The sequence below is a fragment of the Aspergillus terreus genome, genomic scaffold (assembly GCF_000149615.1).
Source record: "Aspergillus terreus NIH2624 scaffold_2 genomic scaffold, whole genome shotgun sequence".
Classification (NCBI taxonomy): Eukaryota; Fungi; Ascomycota; class Eurotiomycetes; order Eurotiales; family Aspergillaceae; genus Aspergillus; species Aspergillus terreus.
The window spans coordinates 1200076-1218104 of NT_165925.1; the positions used below are offsets into that span (position 1 = coordinate 1200076).

At 54.6% G+C, this 18029-nt stretch overlaps 8 protein-coding genes across 8 annotated transcripts; 4 read left to right on the plus strand and 4 right to left on the minus strand.

Annotated features, from left to right (window-relative positions):
- Positions 1 to 29: 29 nt before the first annotated feature.
- ATEG_01418 (NAD(P)-dependent oxidoreductase) lies at positions 30 to 1061 on the minus strand (the record flags this gene model as incomplete). The annotated part of the gene is made up of 2 exons (XM_001208783.1): positions 30 to 914; positions 1014 to 1061. 2 exons carry the CDS (start codon positions 1059 to 1061, stop codon positions 30 to 32), a joined length of 933 nt encoding a protein of 310 aa, XP_001208783.1.
- Positions 1062 to 1688: 627 nt separating this feature from the next.
- ATEG_01419 (glycosyltransferase family 1 protein) lies at positions 1689 to 2916 on the minus strand (the record flags this gene model as incomplete). The annotated part of the gene is made up of 2 exons (XM_001208784.1): positions 1689 to 2322; positions 2378 to 2916. 2 exons carry the CDS (start codon positions 2914 to 2916, stop codon positions 1689 to 1691), a joined length of 1173 nt encoding a protein of 390 aa, XP_001208784.1.
- Positions 2917 to 3557: 641 nt separating this feature from the next.
- On the minus strand, positions 3558 to 5457 carry ATEG_01420 (MFS transporter; the record flags this gene model as incomplete). The annotated part of the gene is made up of 3 exons (XM_001208785.1): positions 3558 to 4817; positions 4876 to 5068; positions 5120 to 5457. 3 exons carry the CDS (start codon positions 5455 to 5457, stop codon positions 3558 to 3560), a joined length of 1791 nt encoding a protein of 596 aa, XP_001208785.1.
- Positions 5458 to 6931: 1474 nt separating this feature from the next.
- On the minus strand, positions 6932 to 8000 carry ATEG_01421 (F-box protein; the record flags this gene model as incomplete). The annotated part of the gene is made up of 4 exons (XM_001208786.1): positions 6932 to 7035; positions 7095 to 7472; positions 7526 to 7892; positions 7953 to 8000. The coding sequence occupies 4 exons, from the start codon at positions 7998 to 8000 to the stop codon at positions 6932 to 6934; spliced, it is 897 nt and encodes a 298-aa protein (XP_001208786.1).
- A 746-nt stretch (positions 8001 to 8746) lies between these two features.
- On the plus strand, positions 8747 to 10150 carry ATEG_01422 (UDP-glucose:hexose-1-phosphate uridylyltransferase; the record flags this gene model as incomplete). The annotated part of the gene is made up of 4 exons (XM_001208787.1): positions 8747 to 8847; positions 8960 to 9144; positions 9226 to 9991; positions 10045 to 10150. 4 exons carry the CDS (start codon positions 8747 to 8749, stop codon positions 10148 to 10150), a joined length of 1158 nt encoding a protein of 385 aa, XP_001208787.1.
- An 831-nt stretch (positions 10151 to 10981) lies between these two features.
- Positions 10982 to 12104, plus strand: ATEG_01423 (ketoreductase; the record flags this gene model as incomplete). Its single annotated transcript, XM_001208788.1, has 2 exons — positions 10982 to 11179; positions 11241 to 12104. The coding sequence occupies 2 exons, from the start codon at positions 10982 to 10984 to the stop codon at positions 12102 to 12104; spliced, it is 1062 nt and encodes a 353-aa protein (XP_001208788.1).
- Positions 12105 to 13714: 1610 nt separating this feature from the next.
- Positions 13715 to 14431, plus strand: ATEG_01424 (uncharacterized protein; the record flags this gene model as incomplete). Its single annotated transcript, XM_001208789.1, has 2 exons — positions 13715 to 14103; positions 14278 to 14431. The coding sequence occupies 2 exons, from the start codon at positions 13715 to 13717 to the stop codon at positions 14429 to 14431; spliced, it is 543 nt and encodes a 180-aa protein (XP_001208789.1).
- Positions 14432 to 16220: 1789 nt separating this feature from the next.
- On the plus strand, positions 16221 to 17950 carry ATEG_01425 (sugar porter family MFS transporter; the record flags this gene model as incomplete). The annotated part of the gene is made up of 2 exons (XM_001208790.1): positions 16221 to 16541; positions 16595 to 17950. The coding sequence occupies 2 exons, from the start codon at positions 16221 to 16223 to the stop codon at positions 17948 to 17950; spliced, it is 1677 nt and encodes a 558-aa protein (XP_001208790.1).
- Positions 17951 to 18029: the final 79 nt, after the last annotated feature.

The window sequence follows — 18029 nt, forward strand, 5'->3', positions numbered from 1 at the left end:
CAAAGCACGCAATTTAATCCAAGCCCAATTTACTGATTCTCAAACGGCAGTCCGGACTCCTTCCGAATCGCCCCATACACACCAGCAATATCGCCCTTCTCACCCTTCTCAGCCTTGACCTGTTTCAAGTACTCATCCGTAACCTCGACACTACGCAGCCGCATGTTCGCATCGCTAGCAAGACTCGACGCATGCCGCAGATCCTTGCGGGCAAGATCAACCGCAAACAACGGCTCCTCCCGCTGGTAGTAATCACCCGTGCACATGCGGTCCGCATACTTGGCGAACGGGCCGGGCGAGAACATATGCACCCACTGGCGGTACACCTCGCGGCCGAGGCCGGACTTCTCGGCGATGACCAGGCCCTCGGCCAGCGTCTCGACCATGTTGAGGATGAACGTGTTGCCCAGGACCTTGAGCATCAGGGCGCGCCCGACCTCCTCGCCGCTCATGTCGATGATCGCCTTGGAGGTGACTCCCTCCAGCCATGGTTTGATGCGGTCGACGGCAGCCGGGTCGCCCGCCGGTACGACGACCATCTGGCCGGCCTCGGCGGCGTTGGGCGCACCGAACACCGGGCACGCGACGAAGGCGGCGCCGCGGGTGGTCAGGGCGGCGTGGCTGCGTCGAGAGGTGTCGGGGTGGACGGTGGAGCAGTCGACGATGGTCTTGCCGGTGAGATCAAGCGAGGAGTCGGACACGAGGGTGTTGACGATGGAGTCGACGGCGGGGTCGTCGCCGACGCAGATGAAGGTGACGGATGCGTCGCGCACGGCGGCCGGCAGGGTCTCCGCGACAGTGGCTTTGCCGGGGCCCAGGGATTGAGCAAAGGCGGAGGCCTTGGACGTGGTCCGGTTGTAGAGGATCAGGGGGCTGGTTTGAGGGCCTTTCAGGGCGATGTTCCGGCTCATGCCCTGTGTCTGTTGTCAGTAGGCGTATATGAAGTGGCTGGTGGTGTGGGGTGAGTGGGTGTAGATGGACTGTTTGGAATACGCAAGGTAATTGAGACGTACCCGGCCGATGTTTCCAAGGCCAATCCAGGCAATACGCTGTGCAGCCATGATGTTCAATTGTCCGAGAGAGTGCAATGAGGTTGAGGAGGGATGTTTGGGGGGGATCAATAAAGTAGATAAGTATTGTGTCCGGTGGGGCCGATGGCCCGGCTGCGGGGAGATTCCGCATCAGGCTTAAACCTTAGCCGGCCCGATATGCATGATAGTCCCCGGTGAATCATTAGGACGATCAGCTTACGAATCCACCGGCCTCCTCGGCCTCGCGCATGTGCGACCTCCGAGCGCCCTTTTGGATGTCTCACTCTTGACTCACTCACTCAATGCCGACTCCACCGCCGGTTCCTCCCGCTATGACTCGTCAATCAGAGAGAGGATCTTCTCGCACGCCACTACCCGTCCTTCCTTGGTTCCAAGTTGGCATATCAACGCCTGTGCTTTCTCCTGCATAATGACTCCCTTATCACCAACCAGCACGCGATTCAAGGCCTCTCCCAATTCCGATCCCTGAATCATTGGCGCCGTCCTGCGACTTCCCCACACACCAATCCCTAGGAACTCCACGCGGTGGGCGAAATCATACGTATCAAACCACACGGGCAGCACGACCTGCGGGATTCCGGCGCTAGAAAGTACACCATTGTCAATCAATCCAGTTGCCTATTTGGGAATCGGAACTTACCGGATAGCTTCGTAAAAGGAATTCGCTCCACCATGGTGGACGGAACACTGCACTTTCTCGTGCAGAAGGATACTGATGGGCTCGACGGGGAACCACTTCTCGATCCGCACCCTTCCCTCCGCAACTGCATCAGAAATGCCGTCCAGGGAACTCCCGTCGTGATCCATGTTCTGGTCCCGCGGTAACTTCCACAGAATCTGGATATCCGGCCTTTTGTCCAGCAACATGCGAATCCCCTCGGCGAACTGTCTCTCAAGAGCGCTGCTGTAGCGGAAGATGGACCCTAAATTCACCACCACGGTGGGCCGCTTGGACAACCAGGCATTCAGCTCCGGGTGGGCGTCAGCAACAGGGGTCCACGGACGAAGAATCGGTCCGCACGCCGTGAAGCTTTCAGGCACAGATACGGGAAAGTCCATCTCCGGTGTAGTCGGGATCAAGACCGGGATAGGGTCGTCCTGTGCCATGATGAACTGGGGCATCTCACCCTCCAGACCATTTTCCTTGCGGCACTTCATTATCTCCCGGATGTTCTCGTCAGATCGCATACACCACGCTGCTCGGAATGCGAGGTAAGCGTTGGGAAGGATCAACCGCCATGGTAAGGGGAAGGGATATCCGCTACATGCCCTTGTTTTGTTATATCACATCAGTCGCTGGCTTGATAAAATGGGGCTCAACTTACATAGGATACTTCCACAGGTTTTCCAGTCGCGGCTGTACCACGAGATCCTTGGCTGTGTTCGGGCTAAGCAGAACAACCCGTTCTTGTCGCGTCATGCGACATGCGTCTCTCGCATGGGGAAGCAACGGGTCCAAGACGACGAGGACAGGTCGCAGCTCTTCGATAATATCGACGAAGCCATGGTATATCGCTATATACTCGGCGCCATCCCAGGGAGTGACCATTCGAGGAAGAAGGCTCAGCACGTTCAGGGCTCCGCTGAATCCGATTTGCAGGTCATCAAAAGAACAGCTTAGTCGACTCCGCACGCACTCCAGCATGGAGCGACCAGGTATGCCATGGAACTGTGCGGTACGCGTAGTAGATCCCAAGGATGTGGTGGTCTTGTTCAACTTGCTTACTTCGGGGGCGAGGGCTTCGAAAGAAGCGATGTGGACGGCGAACTTGGACCGGACCAGGAGCTCATGCGCAACTGCTAAGGTCACTGAAGCTTGGCCATGTTCGCTGTTGGTCAGGAAGAGGATATTTCCGCCCTCCATTGTGCCTGGGTTGGGGTCAAGCATGCGTTCTGTGACAGCTAGAATCCAGGAGGATTAGGAGAGAGAGGAACCAGTCAATGACGAAGTACTTTTAATTTTTATCAACGGGCGCCTGGTCTATTATGTAGTATCGAGTGCATATTCACTACACTACATCAAAGAGCTCAAATCAGAATTCTGCACGCACTTGGCGAGGGTCCACAGAACGGTACTTTCCGGCATCAAGGTGAATGTCATATCCCATCCCTATGAGATCTGCCTTAGTATTCACTATTCTATAGATTGCACTCAAAGGTCGACTTTGGGTAGAGGGATGGCCAGTGGCTGCCTCGAGGTAGTGCGCCCTATGTTTGGGAGTCGCCGCAGGGCAAACGAGGAGCGGATATGTTGCCTCTCTTTCACAATACCACTGCGACCATCCGCGTCACCGCGGGGATGACGGGCGTCTGTTTCCAGGATGCGTTAAGGGGTTCTTATTTATCCTGACATCCTTGCATCTGCGGACGCTTGAACTTCCGTTGTTCGAGTTTCTGTCCAACACTAGCTGGGCCGGACACCTGCATTGCCCTTTGACCAACTCCAGGCTCAATGAAGGATCATAAGGACTAATATGTTCTGACTTGTACTGAGTCATCCTCGTCTCACCGGCGGCCGCTGATCACAGAATTCCGAGTATTGATCCGGTCAATGTCGTATGGGTTCTCCTCATACTGGGTTGCAGTACGTGCAATAGTGTGGCCAGACCGTTTGGACGCTATCGAGGCCTGTCGACCAAGCGCAGTGTGAGAAGGGAAGGTGGACAGACTGTCACTATCCTCACTGTCATTCACCATGACGGTTTCTTTCTGCTCTTTGAGGGCCCCGTCCTCCTGCGTCTGGGACTTTTGCGCAATCTCCGGCTGCTTCATTGCTGCAAGGCGCTGCATAAACGCCTCAGCCTCAGCAGCGTATACACACCGCTTCCGAATCCTAGCCCCATACAGATAGAAGATAATGGGAAACGGGATGCAGGCGACGGCCAGGAAGGCCGGGATGGATGACGCCCAGTGAATACCCAGGTTGTGGTACATGTAAGTGGTGAATAGCGGGAACGCAAACCCGAACAGACTGCGAAGCGCGGAATTAGCGGCCAACACCGAGGCCGCAAAGATCGTATACGCGTCGATCAGATAGTTGAAGACGCTGAGGAAGACCAGGACCAGCCCGAACCCAAAGGGAACTCCCGCCGCGACGGATGCCATCCAGTGAACTGAAGGGTAGTTTGTCCAGGCGAACCAGAATAATCCGATTGGGAGGGCGATTCCCCCGACTATACTGGGCGGCAGACGCACCTCAGGAGGCAGTCGTGCGGTCGTTTCTCTGCATCTCTTCGCGTAGTGCATGTTGTCCGGAAAGGTGTATGCGACACCGATCACCATACCAACGAGGATGCCCAAGAAGGCGAGGCCTCCGATGCCTTCGCTCCAGCCACGGGCTTCCTGAAAGACAATGGGATATGCGGCAAACAGCATATATAACGTGCCGTAGATGATGGCCATATAGATGCAGAACAGCAGGACGATCGGCTCTCTCAACATGAGAAGCCATGGTCTAGAGAGCGCGGTGCTTAGCGTCTTGCTTAGTTTGACCTGGCCTCGTTCGATGTCGAGTTTGCTGCAATACACTTGACCCGTGAGCTGTGAGAGCTTTGCAGCTCGCCGCCGCAGAAGGACTGGGGCGTACGTCTCCGGGAGAAAGACAATCATGCACAGCCAGATGACACCAGCCAGTGCTGCCAGGAACCCTTCAACCCAGCGCCAACCGGCCCCCGAACCTAGGAAACCACCGATGATAGGTCCAATGGTAGGACCACATAGAGGTGCTGCAGCGAAGAGACTAATCGCAATGCCACGGTGCGATGCCTGTGACTTCGTTAGCTTTCGTCCATGACTATAAAGCTCATAATTAGGGCTAGGATACCGGGAACATGTCGGCGATCGTACCCCCAGCATTCCCGAAGGGGGATGATCCGAAAAAGCCGGCTAGGAAGCGTAGAATAATCAGGGTCTGGATATTCTTGGCCCCAGCCGCGCCCGCGTTGAAGGCCGTTAGTAGACAGAACGTTGCCGTAAAGATGTGTCGACGACCGAATGTTTCGCTCAGCGGCGCCCATCTGTTGAACGGTGAGTATACATTCCAAAATGAGGGCGCATCTTTGTCTTACAATAGAGGGCCAAACGCAAAACCCAAGACAAATAGAGAAATCCCGAGGATAGCAACTTCCTCTCCGCAATCAAAGTCCTTGACAATCTGGCCCATTCCGCCAGAATACGCTGAAGACACCAGAGCCACGGTGAGGGTGACGAAGGATACCAAGATCGTGTAGGCCCATTTCCGCACGGAGCTGAAATTCATCGGATTGCGGGGATCCTCGGGGATCCAAACGACGACATATGGATCATCCTCCGTGCCTGAACCCTCGTAGGGATAGTTGACAATTTCCTGGGTCACAACTTTTTGATCCAAGATTAGACGCCAGTAGGGTATCCTAGAACTTGACATGATGGGTTCTGTCGTTGGTGGCGAGACACCCAACCCTTCTGTGGCAGCTCCGGGTCAAATAATGTCAACAATCCAGTGTCAATCAGTGTCCGGAGTGGAACCTAGATATTGCGCGTCGATTGTCACAGCTGTCAGGGGGCCATCCAGGCAGCAATCGATGCTCGACTTGAATCCACTTGTTTCAACTGTGCAACGTTAACAATCTCCTGATACTTTCGTTCGAGAACAGGTGTGGACGTGAGAGGCAACGGGCATGCCATATTCAAGTATGAATACTTCAATCTGAGACAGAGAAAACTCGGCACTCTCTTTCCGAACGTTGCCTCGGCTAGATCCAGCGATAGAGGAAAAGATTTGTCGACGTTGTAACATCGAATCAGGGACGCTTTTGACGCAGTGCCCCCGTGAGCTTTGACATCCATTTTTAACAAGAGATTATGATTTGTGGTTCGGCCTACGGGTCCCGGTTTAATCAGTGAACGATCTCCACTTGGATTTGCCCCTGGCCAAATGATCTTGTCGGCTTCCAACGCCGTCTGTCTCGCTGACAGCGTCTGTGAAGGCCGATCATTTGCCGGTGGCTTGAGCTCGACTCAGTGTTCTTAGGGGGAGTTCGTGAAATCTTCTATGAAAAGCGTCAGGTGTTTAGAAACCCGGTGAGGACGACGTCCCTTGGGACCGGTTGCGACAAGCTTGCTTAGCCTGGAGACGACGGCGGAGAAACCACGTCTCAAGCATGATCCTGCGTAGATGGAGCCAGTGAATCAGATTTGGGATCCCAGCGTTTCAGCGATGGCCACTGGACAGCATCCTTTGTCAAAGTGGAAAGGGTGGAGAGGGAGAGCCGGCAATAAAATAGCCGAGTCGGTGGATCCATGGAAGGTCCGCCAAGCGAGATGGACAACCGGAAGAAGATGCCGGACTATACATCCGATATAACAATCACAACCCTCTTTTCAGGCAGCAGTCTAACAGCGAATCTGATTATTCAATCATGGACTCCGCTAATATTGCAATCCATGTTCATTTGGCATAGACGTCGAAAGGGTCCATTCTCCGTTCAGTACTGTACCTCATATCATTGCGGAACATCGGATAGTTTGTAGGTATCTAGAATTCCTAGATCTCTGCGGAGATCTGCAGTAGAGAGACACCAGGGATATGCAAGGCTTGTCCTGTATCTACGGAGTAATATCCCGAGTGGTCGGGTAGTACGGATAGAATTGTGGGAACGCTCAGCAGTCCAATGCGCCTCTAGATCGTGGTGTCCATATGTGGAGTGAAGATAGCGTTCATAGAAGTTTGTACGGTCCGATTGTGGACGCTCGTATATTCTGCTTCGCTCGAGCATATACTTCCAATCTGGTTGGGAAAGCCTAAATTTCTACCATCCCTATACGACACCTTTCCTTCGCCTTTCAGAACGCGGAACACTGGGCACGCTGGGGATAGTCGTCTTGAAATTATGGCCGGCTCATCCGAGGCTGCGCGTGAATATCATAGCTTTAGTATAATTCTGTTCCTCCTGCAGTGATTGCTCCATGGTCATGAGCAGCCGGGTGGTTCGTATATGGAGTTCTGCAGGAAAGTTGTCAATCCTGGCTATGAGCTATGTAGCAGGGTAGAAACCAGCTTACCATCAATATACAATTCGTAGCTGACGAAAGGGTCCTCGTCTTGATGTACCAAGACAGGGGCATGGCGATTGATATATTGCTTTTCCCGAACCCGTACCTTAAGTCCGACATTCTTGCTTTGCCCAACCCACAGCATATGACTGTTTCCATCGTCGGAGTCTCCACCTGGAGTCGTTGCGGAGCCAGGCCGTTTTGTTTGTTCCTTCAACCAATCCCTAAATACGCGAATGACACCGTCTTCAACAGTCATCGTACTAAGGAGGAGATTTGTCCCCGGCATGACCTTGACAATGTTGACCACCACGCACAGTTGAGAGAAATTCTCGTCTTCGTCCAGATTGACCGGCCTCGTCACAGCGAGACGGTCGGGATCATAATCTTCGAGGCATCAGCACTGACATCCATCACGCGAGGCTGAAGAAACATCCTACCGGCCAAGGGAACCAGCCTTGCACCGTTAGACCTCTCCTCTACCGTCACTTCTGGGCGAAATCTGGAATAGAGAGTACTAAGCCGCCCCAGTTGCTGGGCAGTCTCGACATTCTCATAGAGAGACCCTTCGCCTTCGTACTTGTTACTGAGTCCGTCGGTTCCGAGATACTTGCAAAAGACGTGTGGTTCGATGAGTTTAGACGTCGGATGGAAGCACTCGAGTATCAGTTTATATTCCTTCAGCGATGCGGACAGGAGCAGGCGGTAGTGCAGGATACGGAGAATCAAGGCGTGAAAGCGGTGAGAGACGGTCGTGAGGGGCAATAGGGCTCTCGTCGAGAATGGAGAGAGAATCTGAGCGAAGACCTGAAAGAAAGAATATGGTAAGTCATTATCTAGAAGAATAGGGCGTCATGAGCCTGGTACCTCGTTGGGTAGGGAGTACAGGTGAGCACGGGGAGAGTCTGCATCCATGATTCGGGGCGGCTTGCGTGCGAAAGAGTGAGGAACACGACCAGGTGATCATTCAGGACTTGTACTCCTAAGGCTTATTCTTTCCTGGATACTAAGGAGGCGATTAGGCAAGCACCTTCGTCGAGGACGAAGCCGAGAACGATAAGCGATAACGACTGATAAGAGGGTGTCCCGTGCCCCTCCTGACGTCAGCCCGAAGCGCAAGCGTGGAAAAAATAAAACGCGCAAAGGGCAATCGGCCCGGGCAAAAAGAAACCGAAACACTCGGCCAACCGAGGTGGAATTAGCCAAGACTGCAGGATAATTAATTCTGGGCAGGAAATTGCCGAAGGTGGGCAATTGGATGAATTGTCCTTTATGTGGGATTTTGTCAGCATTGTAGTGGCATTGTACGCAGTAGGACCCCGTTAGACCTTGTTATGGAGGTATAGAAGCGTGCATCTACATCGTACCTAGGTCCCTAGACAGTAGGTTGAGGTACCTGACATTCTAGAGTGACGTGCACGAACAAGAGGTCCGGGAGCACCGGGGCCAAATTACCCGATGGCAGCGCAGGAATTCCCCGTACCGGCCAGGGTGTCGACCCAATCACCCGGCGGAGACCCCGCGACCCCCGCTGCCGACCGAAGACTCGGGCCAGCGTTTCTCCAGACCCTTCTGCTTTTCTGCCCTTCTCTTCTCACCACTCTCCCTTCGTCACTGCTCTATTTTCGCATACCTCTCGCTTCTCTCTGCCCTTCCTCACAATGGTTGAAAAGGTCCTCGACGACATCTCCCACCGGAGATACAACCCTCTTCGCGGTTCCTACATCTTGGTCTCCCCCCACCGGACCAAGCGCCCTTGGCAGTAAGTATAGACAGATTTTTCTCTGCTCTCTGTCCATGTTCATGGAAGAAATGGGAGGATATATACAAGCTACAAATGGCCAAGAATACCCAGCTAATACTGTAACGTGAAGAGGGCAGCAGGAGAGCCCCTCCAAGACCACCCTGCCCACCTACGACCCGGCCTGTTACCTGTGCCCTGGAAACAAGCGCGCCCAGGGTGACACCAACCCCAAGTATGAAAAGACTTTCGTGTTCGTGAATGACTACAGTGCCGTCAAGGAGGAGCAGGCTGCCTATACCCCCGAAAACTCCGACAGTGTGTTACCCCTCCCTTCCGCGGCAATCATGACGTGGGATTGTCACGATGATGAGGTATGCTAACGGGTCTTCTCCTCAGGCGCAGAGGCTTTCTTCCTCCAGGCCGAGCCGGTGACCGGAAAATGCTACGTGCTCACCTTCTCGGCGGCCCATAACCTCACCCTCGCCGACCTGTCACCCGCGGAGATCACCCCGGTCATCGATGCCTGGACCCAAATCTACACGGCGCACCTGTCGCCCAAGTCGCCGCTCGCTGCCGTTGCCGAGGCGACCACCCTCCCTCCCAGCTCCGCCAACATTGATCTGGCCAAGCCGAAGGAGCAGTACCGGTACATGCAGATCTTCGAGAACAAGGGATCGGCGATGGGCTGTTCGAACCCCCACCCCCACGGACAGGTCTGGACCACCAGCTCGCTCCCAGAGGAGCCGGCCATGGAGCTGGAGCAGCTGAAGAAATACCGCAAGGAGCACGGCGGCAAGCACATGTTGGAGGCCTACGCCGCCCTGGAGAGTCAGAAGCAGGAGCGCGTGGTGTTCGAGAACAATGCGTTCCTGGTCGTATGCCCCTGGTGGGGAGTCTGGCCGTTCGAGACCATGATTGTCAGCAAGAAGCACAAGCGCGCATTGGTCGATCTGTCCGCCGATGAGAAAGCCCAGCTCGCCGAGGCCATTGCTGAGACCACCCGACGCTATGACAACTTGTTCGAGACCCATTTCCCCTACAGCATGGGTATCCACCAGGCGCCCCTGGAGGGAACTGATGAGGAGATCGAGTCGTCGTATCTGCACCTGCACTTCTATCCCCCCTTGCTGCGTAGCGCCACCGTGAGGAAGTTCCTGGTCGGGTAAGTTGCCGATCTTACAGATAATCCACACCACCGGTTGCTGACTGAATTAGTTATGAAATGATGGGCGAGCCTCAGCGCGACATCACCCCGGAACAAGCCGCGGCGCGGCTACGGGGTTGCGGAGGCGAGCTGTACAGAAAGAAGTTGGATGGTTGAGGAACGGTGTTGCTTCTTGGCACTGGGTATCTGTATTCCTTTGGGTAACACGACGTCTCCCGTCATCCGATCGACTACAGAAAAAGCAAAAAATAAGCGTTTCCTCCCGTTCAAGCCCCGAGATAGCCATCCCTTTGGGTCCACATCCAGGCCAGCGTAGACGAGGCGACGATCAGTGGACTAACAAACCGGCCCTTGAGCTGAGCACTACCAAAGCCCAGCCACTCGCCAACGAAATGCGCCAGGGCGATGCCAAAGGACCACATGGCCATGTCGTACACAGCGGGAGTGGTGATGTTGTAGGCAGCGTACATACGGATGACGGAGGAGAGGAAGGTCCAGGTACCGAAGGTGCGGGAGGAGAGGGGATTGGTGACGGGACGTCCATCAACTGTCTTGCCGTTGTAGAGCTGGGCTGCATACGATTCGGAACGGTAGGCTTGAAGACTGTTCGCCGCCGAAACGGCAGCAACCTGACACGGCTTAGCTGGAGGGTTGTAGAGACTGAGGTGAAGAACCACATACTAGGAAAAGCCATTTGGGCAGGAGACCCTCGAAAGGGGGAAGATAAGCCAGTAATTCCGCCATTTCTGGGATTCGTGAAGGAGAGGGAAGAATAGAAACAGGAAGAGAATCACAGGCCGATGATGATGTTGTGGTTGAGGAAAAGTACCCTGGGGGGAAATCAGCTCTCAGGGGACCGAGGTCCCTTCTTGGCGTTTCCCCAACCAAAACTTCCGTTCTTCTCCGCTCCCTCCATCACCTCCCACCATTCATTCTTTTCCCTCTTCCCTCCTACATTCGACTCGGTGGATGGGATAACTCCTCATCATGGATTTCCTTAACAAGCACTCTTCCTGTATCTCCAAACTTTTCTCCTGTCCGTCCCAGTGGCAGCTCAATGCCGCCCCGGGATGGCAGGCAATCGCAGCTTGGGCTCTCATCGCAGCTGGTGGCTTTTTCGTCATCTCCAGAGCCCTCCTGTTCGGTAGAGTCCTTCTGAGCCTATTCGTGCTCCCCGGCAAATCGGTATGTCTGAAATTCTGCTCCTTCCATCGACTCCAATTACTGACCAAGCTCCTCAACACAGCTACGCTCTTTCGGACCCAAGGGAAGCTGGGCCGTGGTGACCGGTGCCTCTGATGGACTGGGCAAGGAATTCGCTCTCCAACTGGCGCGCGCCGGATACAACATCGTTCTCGTCTCTCGCACCGCCTCGAAACTGGACACCCTCAGTGATGAGCTCACCTCGAAATACCCCTCCGTCCAGACCAAGGTCCTGGCGATGGATTTTGCCCGCAACCAAGACAGCGACTACCAGAAGCTCAAGGAGCTTATCGGCGACCTCGACGTGGCCGTGCTCATCAACAACGTGGGCAAGAGCCACGACATGCCGGTGCCGTTCGCCTTGACTTCCGAGGAGGAAATGACCGACATTGTGACCATCAACTGCATGGGTACTCTGCGGGTCACCCAGCTGGTTGTGCCGGGTATGATGCAGCGCAGGCGGGGTCTGATCCTGACCATGGGCTCATTCGGCGGTCTGCTTCCCACCCCTCTGCTCGCCACCTACTCGGGCAGCAAGGCCTTCCTGCAGCAGTGGTCGACGTCGCTGGGTTCCGAACTCGCCCCCTACGGTATCACCGTCGAGCTTGTCCAAGCCTACCTCATCACCTCGGCCATGTCGAAGGTGCGTCGCACTAGTGCTCTGATTCCCAATCCCCGCGCGTTCGTCAAGTCCGTGTTGTCCAAGATCGGCCGCAACGGCGGATCCCCCGGTTATGCGTACAGCTCTTCGCCGTACTGGAGTCACGGGCTCATGGCTTGGTTCTTGACCTGCGTGACTGGCACGATGGGCAAGCTCGTTGTGGGCCAGAACCGCAGCATGCACGAGTCCATTCGCAAGCGGGCTCTGCGTAAGGCCGAGCGCGAGAAGGGCAAGAAGAGCACTTAGGGGTTTGAGTGGGGAGTAAACGGTGTGACTATGAATGATAAGAGGGGGGTTTGGGGGGTTGATGCAGTGGTAGTACACCGGGGATTGGGGATTTTACGTTTGTAATAATATTAGTAGAACTTTATGATATGGGTTGAGGATAAAATGATAAGTGATAATGATCAATGTGTTTGAAGCAGGCTGCAATGCGTTATGGGGGTCTAGTGAGGGACCCGGGGTTTATGTAGCAGGGATCCGCGTAGATCATTTAGAGTTCGGCCCGGCCCAAACAATCAACTGTACGGCCCTGGCTCCCGCACAACGTGCCCATCGGCGTTCGCTATCAACACAGCACTGACATTGAATGATGAACCTAGATGCGCGGAATTTTGTACTTCCGGCTTTACGACGATTAAGACATTATACAATTAGTCCGTTTCAGCCGCGAAACCCCAGGTCCTACTCGCCATCTTCCCAGACGGGCTTGGTCACCGCGACCCGTCGCAAACGCCGAGAGACGCTGGTCGTACGAAGAATGACAACCTGCCAGAGCAGGAGGACGTCGGACGATCCTGCAGTCAAGAAACTATTTAGTTATATCAGCAGGCGATAGCTCTGGGATGAAGAACAGCAGCTCCGAGACAGATATAAAGCTTTCAACGTTCCTCAACTACAAAGCTTAGCAGCACAAACCATAGGTTCGAAGAGCTCTGAATCAATCACCGAGTTAGCAGAAGGGGGTTTCAACAAGGTCTTTCGACTGGAAATGGATGATGGGAAAACAATCTTGGCACGCATACCCAATCCAATTGCTGGTCCCGCCTTCTACACGACTGCCTCTGAAGTTGCAACCATGGAGTTCGTGAGTCCGTTCCCACCAGGTTGGATCATATCAGATCACTAATGCAGGCTCAAGGCTCGAGACACCCTCCAGATACCTGTTCCTCGGGTACTGGGTTGGAGTACCACCCCACATAATCCGGTGGGGTCGGAGTATATCCTAATGGAAGAGGCAACCGGAACACAGTTAGCAACTCAGTGGGATGGCCTAAATCCAGACGCGAAGCTTTCTATCATGAGAGAGGTCGCAGCAATTGAGACAAAGTTGCTGTCCGTATCTTTTTCACAGTAGGTTCTCTGGCGTCTTCGCCATTTCCTCTACATGCTATGCTCACATTTCGGTTGTCAGTCATGGGAGCATATACTTCGCAAGCGACGCGGTAAGTGGCGCAGTGCCGACTCGGGTCCTAAGCCCGGCGCCTACCGAACTGAAAGAGCAAGTCTCCAAAAGATTCACTATTGGCCCCACTGTTGTAAGAGATTTCTGGAAAAGGAACGCTCTGTCATGGACATATCGCGGGGTCCTTGTTGGTGGTCCTCACCCTACTGTTGATATCTCGGTATCTGACAATAAGGAGGGTCAAGTCCGGAGGAATACGCCTCCAGTGTTGGCTGGCGCGAAGTGGAGTGGATCAAAAAGTACGCCGTCCCCAAGTCAGCGGGTGACATGATGTTGGTCTCGGCGGGCCAGAATGACCCACGGGCGCATCTCGACCTGCTGGAGAAATACCTGAGCATTGTGCCCTGCCTCATGGACGTCGATCCTGTCCTATGTTGCCCAACTCTATGGCATGGCGACCTACTCCGTACACTCCTCGAATTTCTTCGCTGAAAACAACAAGATCACTGCAGTCATTGACTGGCAAGGCTCATGGGCCGGACCACTCTTCCTCCAAGCACAGCCATCTCCCCTGATAGATTATCAAGGTAGCATTCTACTTAAGCCCCCGGGTAATTTCGACGACCTGCATCCCGAGCGGCAGGCCCAGATAAAGCGACAGATCTTTAAGTCGACGCTTTTCCAGCTTTATTTGATGGAAACCGAGAAACGCAACCCCTTGCTCGCAAGAGCATTTCATCTCGACCATGGGAAGACAAGGCGCCTTCCCGTTGAACTGGCCAGGAATCCCTGGGACGATGAGATTGTCTTATTCAGGGAGTCCCTCATCAATGTTGAAAGGTATGACTTTACAGGCCTTGCCATCCCGCCTGGGCTGACCCTGTAATAACATTGGCACGACTTACGCCCCCAGGGCGATTGCCCCTATCACTTCACGGAGGAAGAGTTGAGAAGCCATGCAGCAGATGCAGAGGGTTGGAATGAAGTTCAAGACTTTTTTGATGATATTGATAGCATCGTGAAAAGGGATGGCTGGACCCATCCGGAGACATTCGACGCCGCCTTCAATTTCTTCTCGGAGCTCCGGGAATTAGGCCTGGAAGGCCTGAGAGGCGAAGAGAGGGAGAGATTCGACAAGCAGACTAGCTGGGCGAAAAATCAAAGGTGAGGTCAGCTGACCGGGCTGGCCTCGTCACATCCGTCAGGTGCCTCTTACCTAATAGAATCAATGTTGCATGCCATTGTGCCTCGAAATGCGTTGTCCCTTATGGAGACTTCATAAACGGGAGACTTGGACTGTTCCAGGTACTGATAGTGGTTTCACTATGACGTTGGGAAAATTTTTAGATTGGCTAGAGCGAGAGTAAGACAAACCATTAATGGAACAGGAAAAAGTCTTTCCTAATTCCGTCCCATGCATGATCATGACGTATTGTATGTACTATCAGTCTATGTTCCCGCAGACGCAGAACAACGGCGTCTGTTATCTGTCTAAGATTATTGTTAGAATCCGAGTACCATGTTTCCGTGGTACCACGTTGGATCTAGATTTAGCAGCGAGTTCTTGCCACCAGGTACCGCTACAGCTCAGTACACATGGTGCGATGCAGACATCATGCCATGGTGATGTCCTCCCAGGTACACGGCTGAATCATCACCGGTCGGCTGATGTTGAATGCCGATCCACGAGCAGATTTTTCACAGATTCTCGGGACGGTCTTAGTTTTGTTGAATCTTTCATGTAATCGCGTCGGCATGCCGATAAAAAAAATATATATTTGCCTTGCCACCGTGTTCACCGCAGACCCAAGAGAGGATCGGCCGGTCAAGTTCCGGGCAGAAGCGAGCAATCAGAGAGAAGTTCTGTACAGCGAAAAGTCTGCGAGTGGGGCGGCGGGAGGGAGATCCACTGGCCGGTGAGCTCAAATCGGGAAGGCCGACTGGCATCCCGAAACAATCGGCACACCGAAACCACGGCCGATCCCGAGTCGGTCGGTCCGACACACTCGGGATGCGGCCAGCCGTTCTGTACACGTCGCATCCTTCAGAGGGAGATAAATATCGATAGAGTCCGTCCGCTGGTGGTAGAAGTTCTCTTTTTCTCTTTTTCTTTCCTCCCTTCTTCTGCGTCACGACCGGCTCATCGCCACGCAAAAACTGCAAAGTTAAGCAGTCGAGGCCCACCGGGACGATCTCCTGAGCCGTCCACGGACGGCTGCGCGCTAGATCCAGCCGGAACCGGAAACTTTACTACAACCAGCTGTGCCTGACGAGACCAGGATAATACGTACCTGTCCGTTCTCAAGAGAGAAAAAATCGTAGAAGACACTTCAAGCGGCAGGTAGACCGTGGAATTCGGTTCGATCACCGGCTTGTATTATTCTCCGTAGATTCCCCGAATCCTACCGCAGGGACCGGTACCGAGTCCGTACATACATACTCCGTACTACTACGTGCATACTGCATGACGCTGTGTCACCCAACCGCACCGTCATCTCATCTCGTCATGTCATGATCGCAGTCTTGCAATAGTCTTAGTCAGGCGCCGTTCGCTTCGCCTTCTCGAATCTCTCGACTAGACATCCATACTTAGGTACTCCACTTGGTCTCCCCACCGCATCAGGGCCTCCCTCTGTCTCGCTCTCGCTCTCGCCCGTTCCAGCTGGGCCCCGTGGAGAGACGCCCAGAAAGAGCCATTTTTCTCCATCCGTTGGTTTGGAGAAGTCAGTGCCGACGCCCGTCCCCGTCAAATTCTGTCGCTCGGCGTGGCATTACGTCCGAATGACCCTCCGCGTGCCGGCTTAAGCGGGCAGTCCCTGTATATTTATCCCCCACCACCCGCACTTTCTCCAGCTTCTCTTCCTTCTCCTCTTCACTCTTCTTCCTCTCTATCTATCTCTCACATTCTTCTTCCTCTCATCCCCTTCACTCCTCTGCACTTCCGCCACCCTCCCATCATGGGTGTCTCCAATCTCATGTCCCGGTTTAAACCCCGGGCCGAACAACAAGAACACTCCGAGTCGGCTACCCCAGCTCGCTCGGAATCTCACCTCGAAAAGGACCATCAGATGCTGGACGACAGCCCCGTCACCTACCTCACCTGGCGCTCCTTCATCCTCGGTATCGTCGTCTCCATGGGTGGTTTCATCTTCGGTTACTCCACCGGTCAGATCGCCGGTTTCACCACCATGGATGACTTCAAGAGACGGTTCGCCCAGCGTCAGGCCGACGGTACCTATGCCTTTAGCAATGTCCGGAACGGTCTTATCGTCGGTCTGGTATGTTGCCCCTCACCTCCCATGACGTTTTCTTTCCCAACTAACAACACCAGCTCTGCATCGGTACCATGATCGGTGCTCTGGTCGCCGCCCCCATCGCCGACCGCATTGGCCGCAGAATGTCCATCTCCTTCTGGTCCGTCATCCACATCGTCGGAATTATCATCCAGATCGCCACGGACTCCAACTGGGTTCAGGTCGCCATGGGTCGTTGGGTCGCTGGTCTGGGTGTCGGAGCCCTCTCCAGTGTCGTTCCCATGTACCAGAGTGAATCCGCGCCCCGTCAGGTCCGGGGTGCCATGGTCAGTGCCTTCCAGCTGTTCGTCGCCTTCGGGATCTTCATCTCCTACCTGATCAACTTCGGTACCGAGAGCATCAATTTCCACCGCCTCCTGGCGCATCACCATGGGCATGGGCTTTCGCCTGGGCTCCTGATCCTGGGTATCGGCACCCTGTTCCTCCCCGAGTCCCCTCGCTACGCCTACCGCCAAGGCCGCGTCGAGGAGGCCCGCGAGGTCATGTGCAAGCTCTATGGCGTGGGTCCCAACCACCGCTGCGTCGCTCAGGAGATGCAGGACATGAAGGAAAAGCTGGACGAGGAGCGCGCTGCTGGCAAGGCCTCGTGGTATGAAATTGTCACCGGGCCCCGCATGCTCTACCGTACCCTGTTGGGTATCGCTCTGCAGTCCCTGCAGCAGCTCACTGGCGCCAACTTCATCTTCTACTACGGAAACTCCATCTTCACCTCTACCGGCCTGAACAACAGCTACGTCACTCAGATCATTCTCGGCGCCGTCAACTTCGGCATGACCCTGCCCGGTCTCTACATTGTCGAGCACTACGGCCGTCGCAACAGTCTCATGATCGGCGCCGGCTGGATGTTCATCTGCTTCATGATCTGGGCCTCTGTCGGCCACTTCGCCCTTGACCTTGCCAACCCTCAGAACACCCCGCAGGCCGGTGCCGCTATGATCGTCTTCACCTGCTTCTTCATCGTCGGCTTCAGTACCACCTGGGGTCCCATCGTCTGGAGTATCTGCTCCGAGATGTACCCCGCCCGTTACCGTGCCATCTGCATTGGTATCGCCACCGCCGCCAACTGGACTTGGAACTTCCTCATCTCCTTCTTCACCCCCTTCATCTCTAGCTCCATTGACTTCGCCTACGGCTACGTCTTCGCCGGCTGCTGTTTCGCCGGTGTCCTCGTTGTCTTCTTCTTCGTCAACGAGACCCAGGGCCGCACCCTCGAAGAGGTCGACACTATGTACGTCCTCGGCGTCAAGCCCTGGAAGAGCGCCAGCTGGACCCCGCCCACCGGCATCGTTGAGGACATGCACCGCGCCCCCGGCACTCCCAAGAAGGAGGTCGAGGCCGAGCACCACAACGAACCCAGCGAGGTGCGCGAGTAAATCGTTTTGTGGGGAGAGCAACGGCCCAGCGGAAGATAGGGTCGTCTATGTACAGATATTACCTCTGCGTTTTGTCACT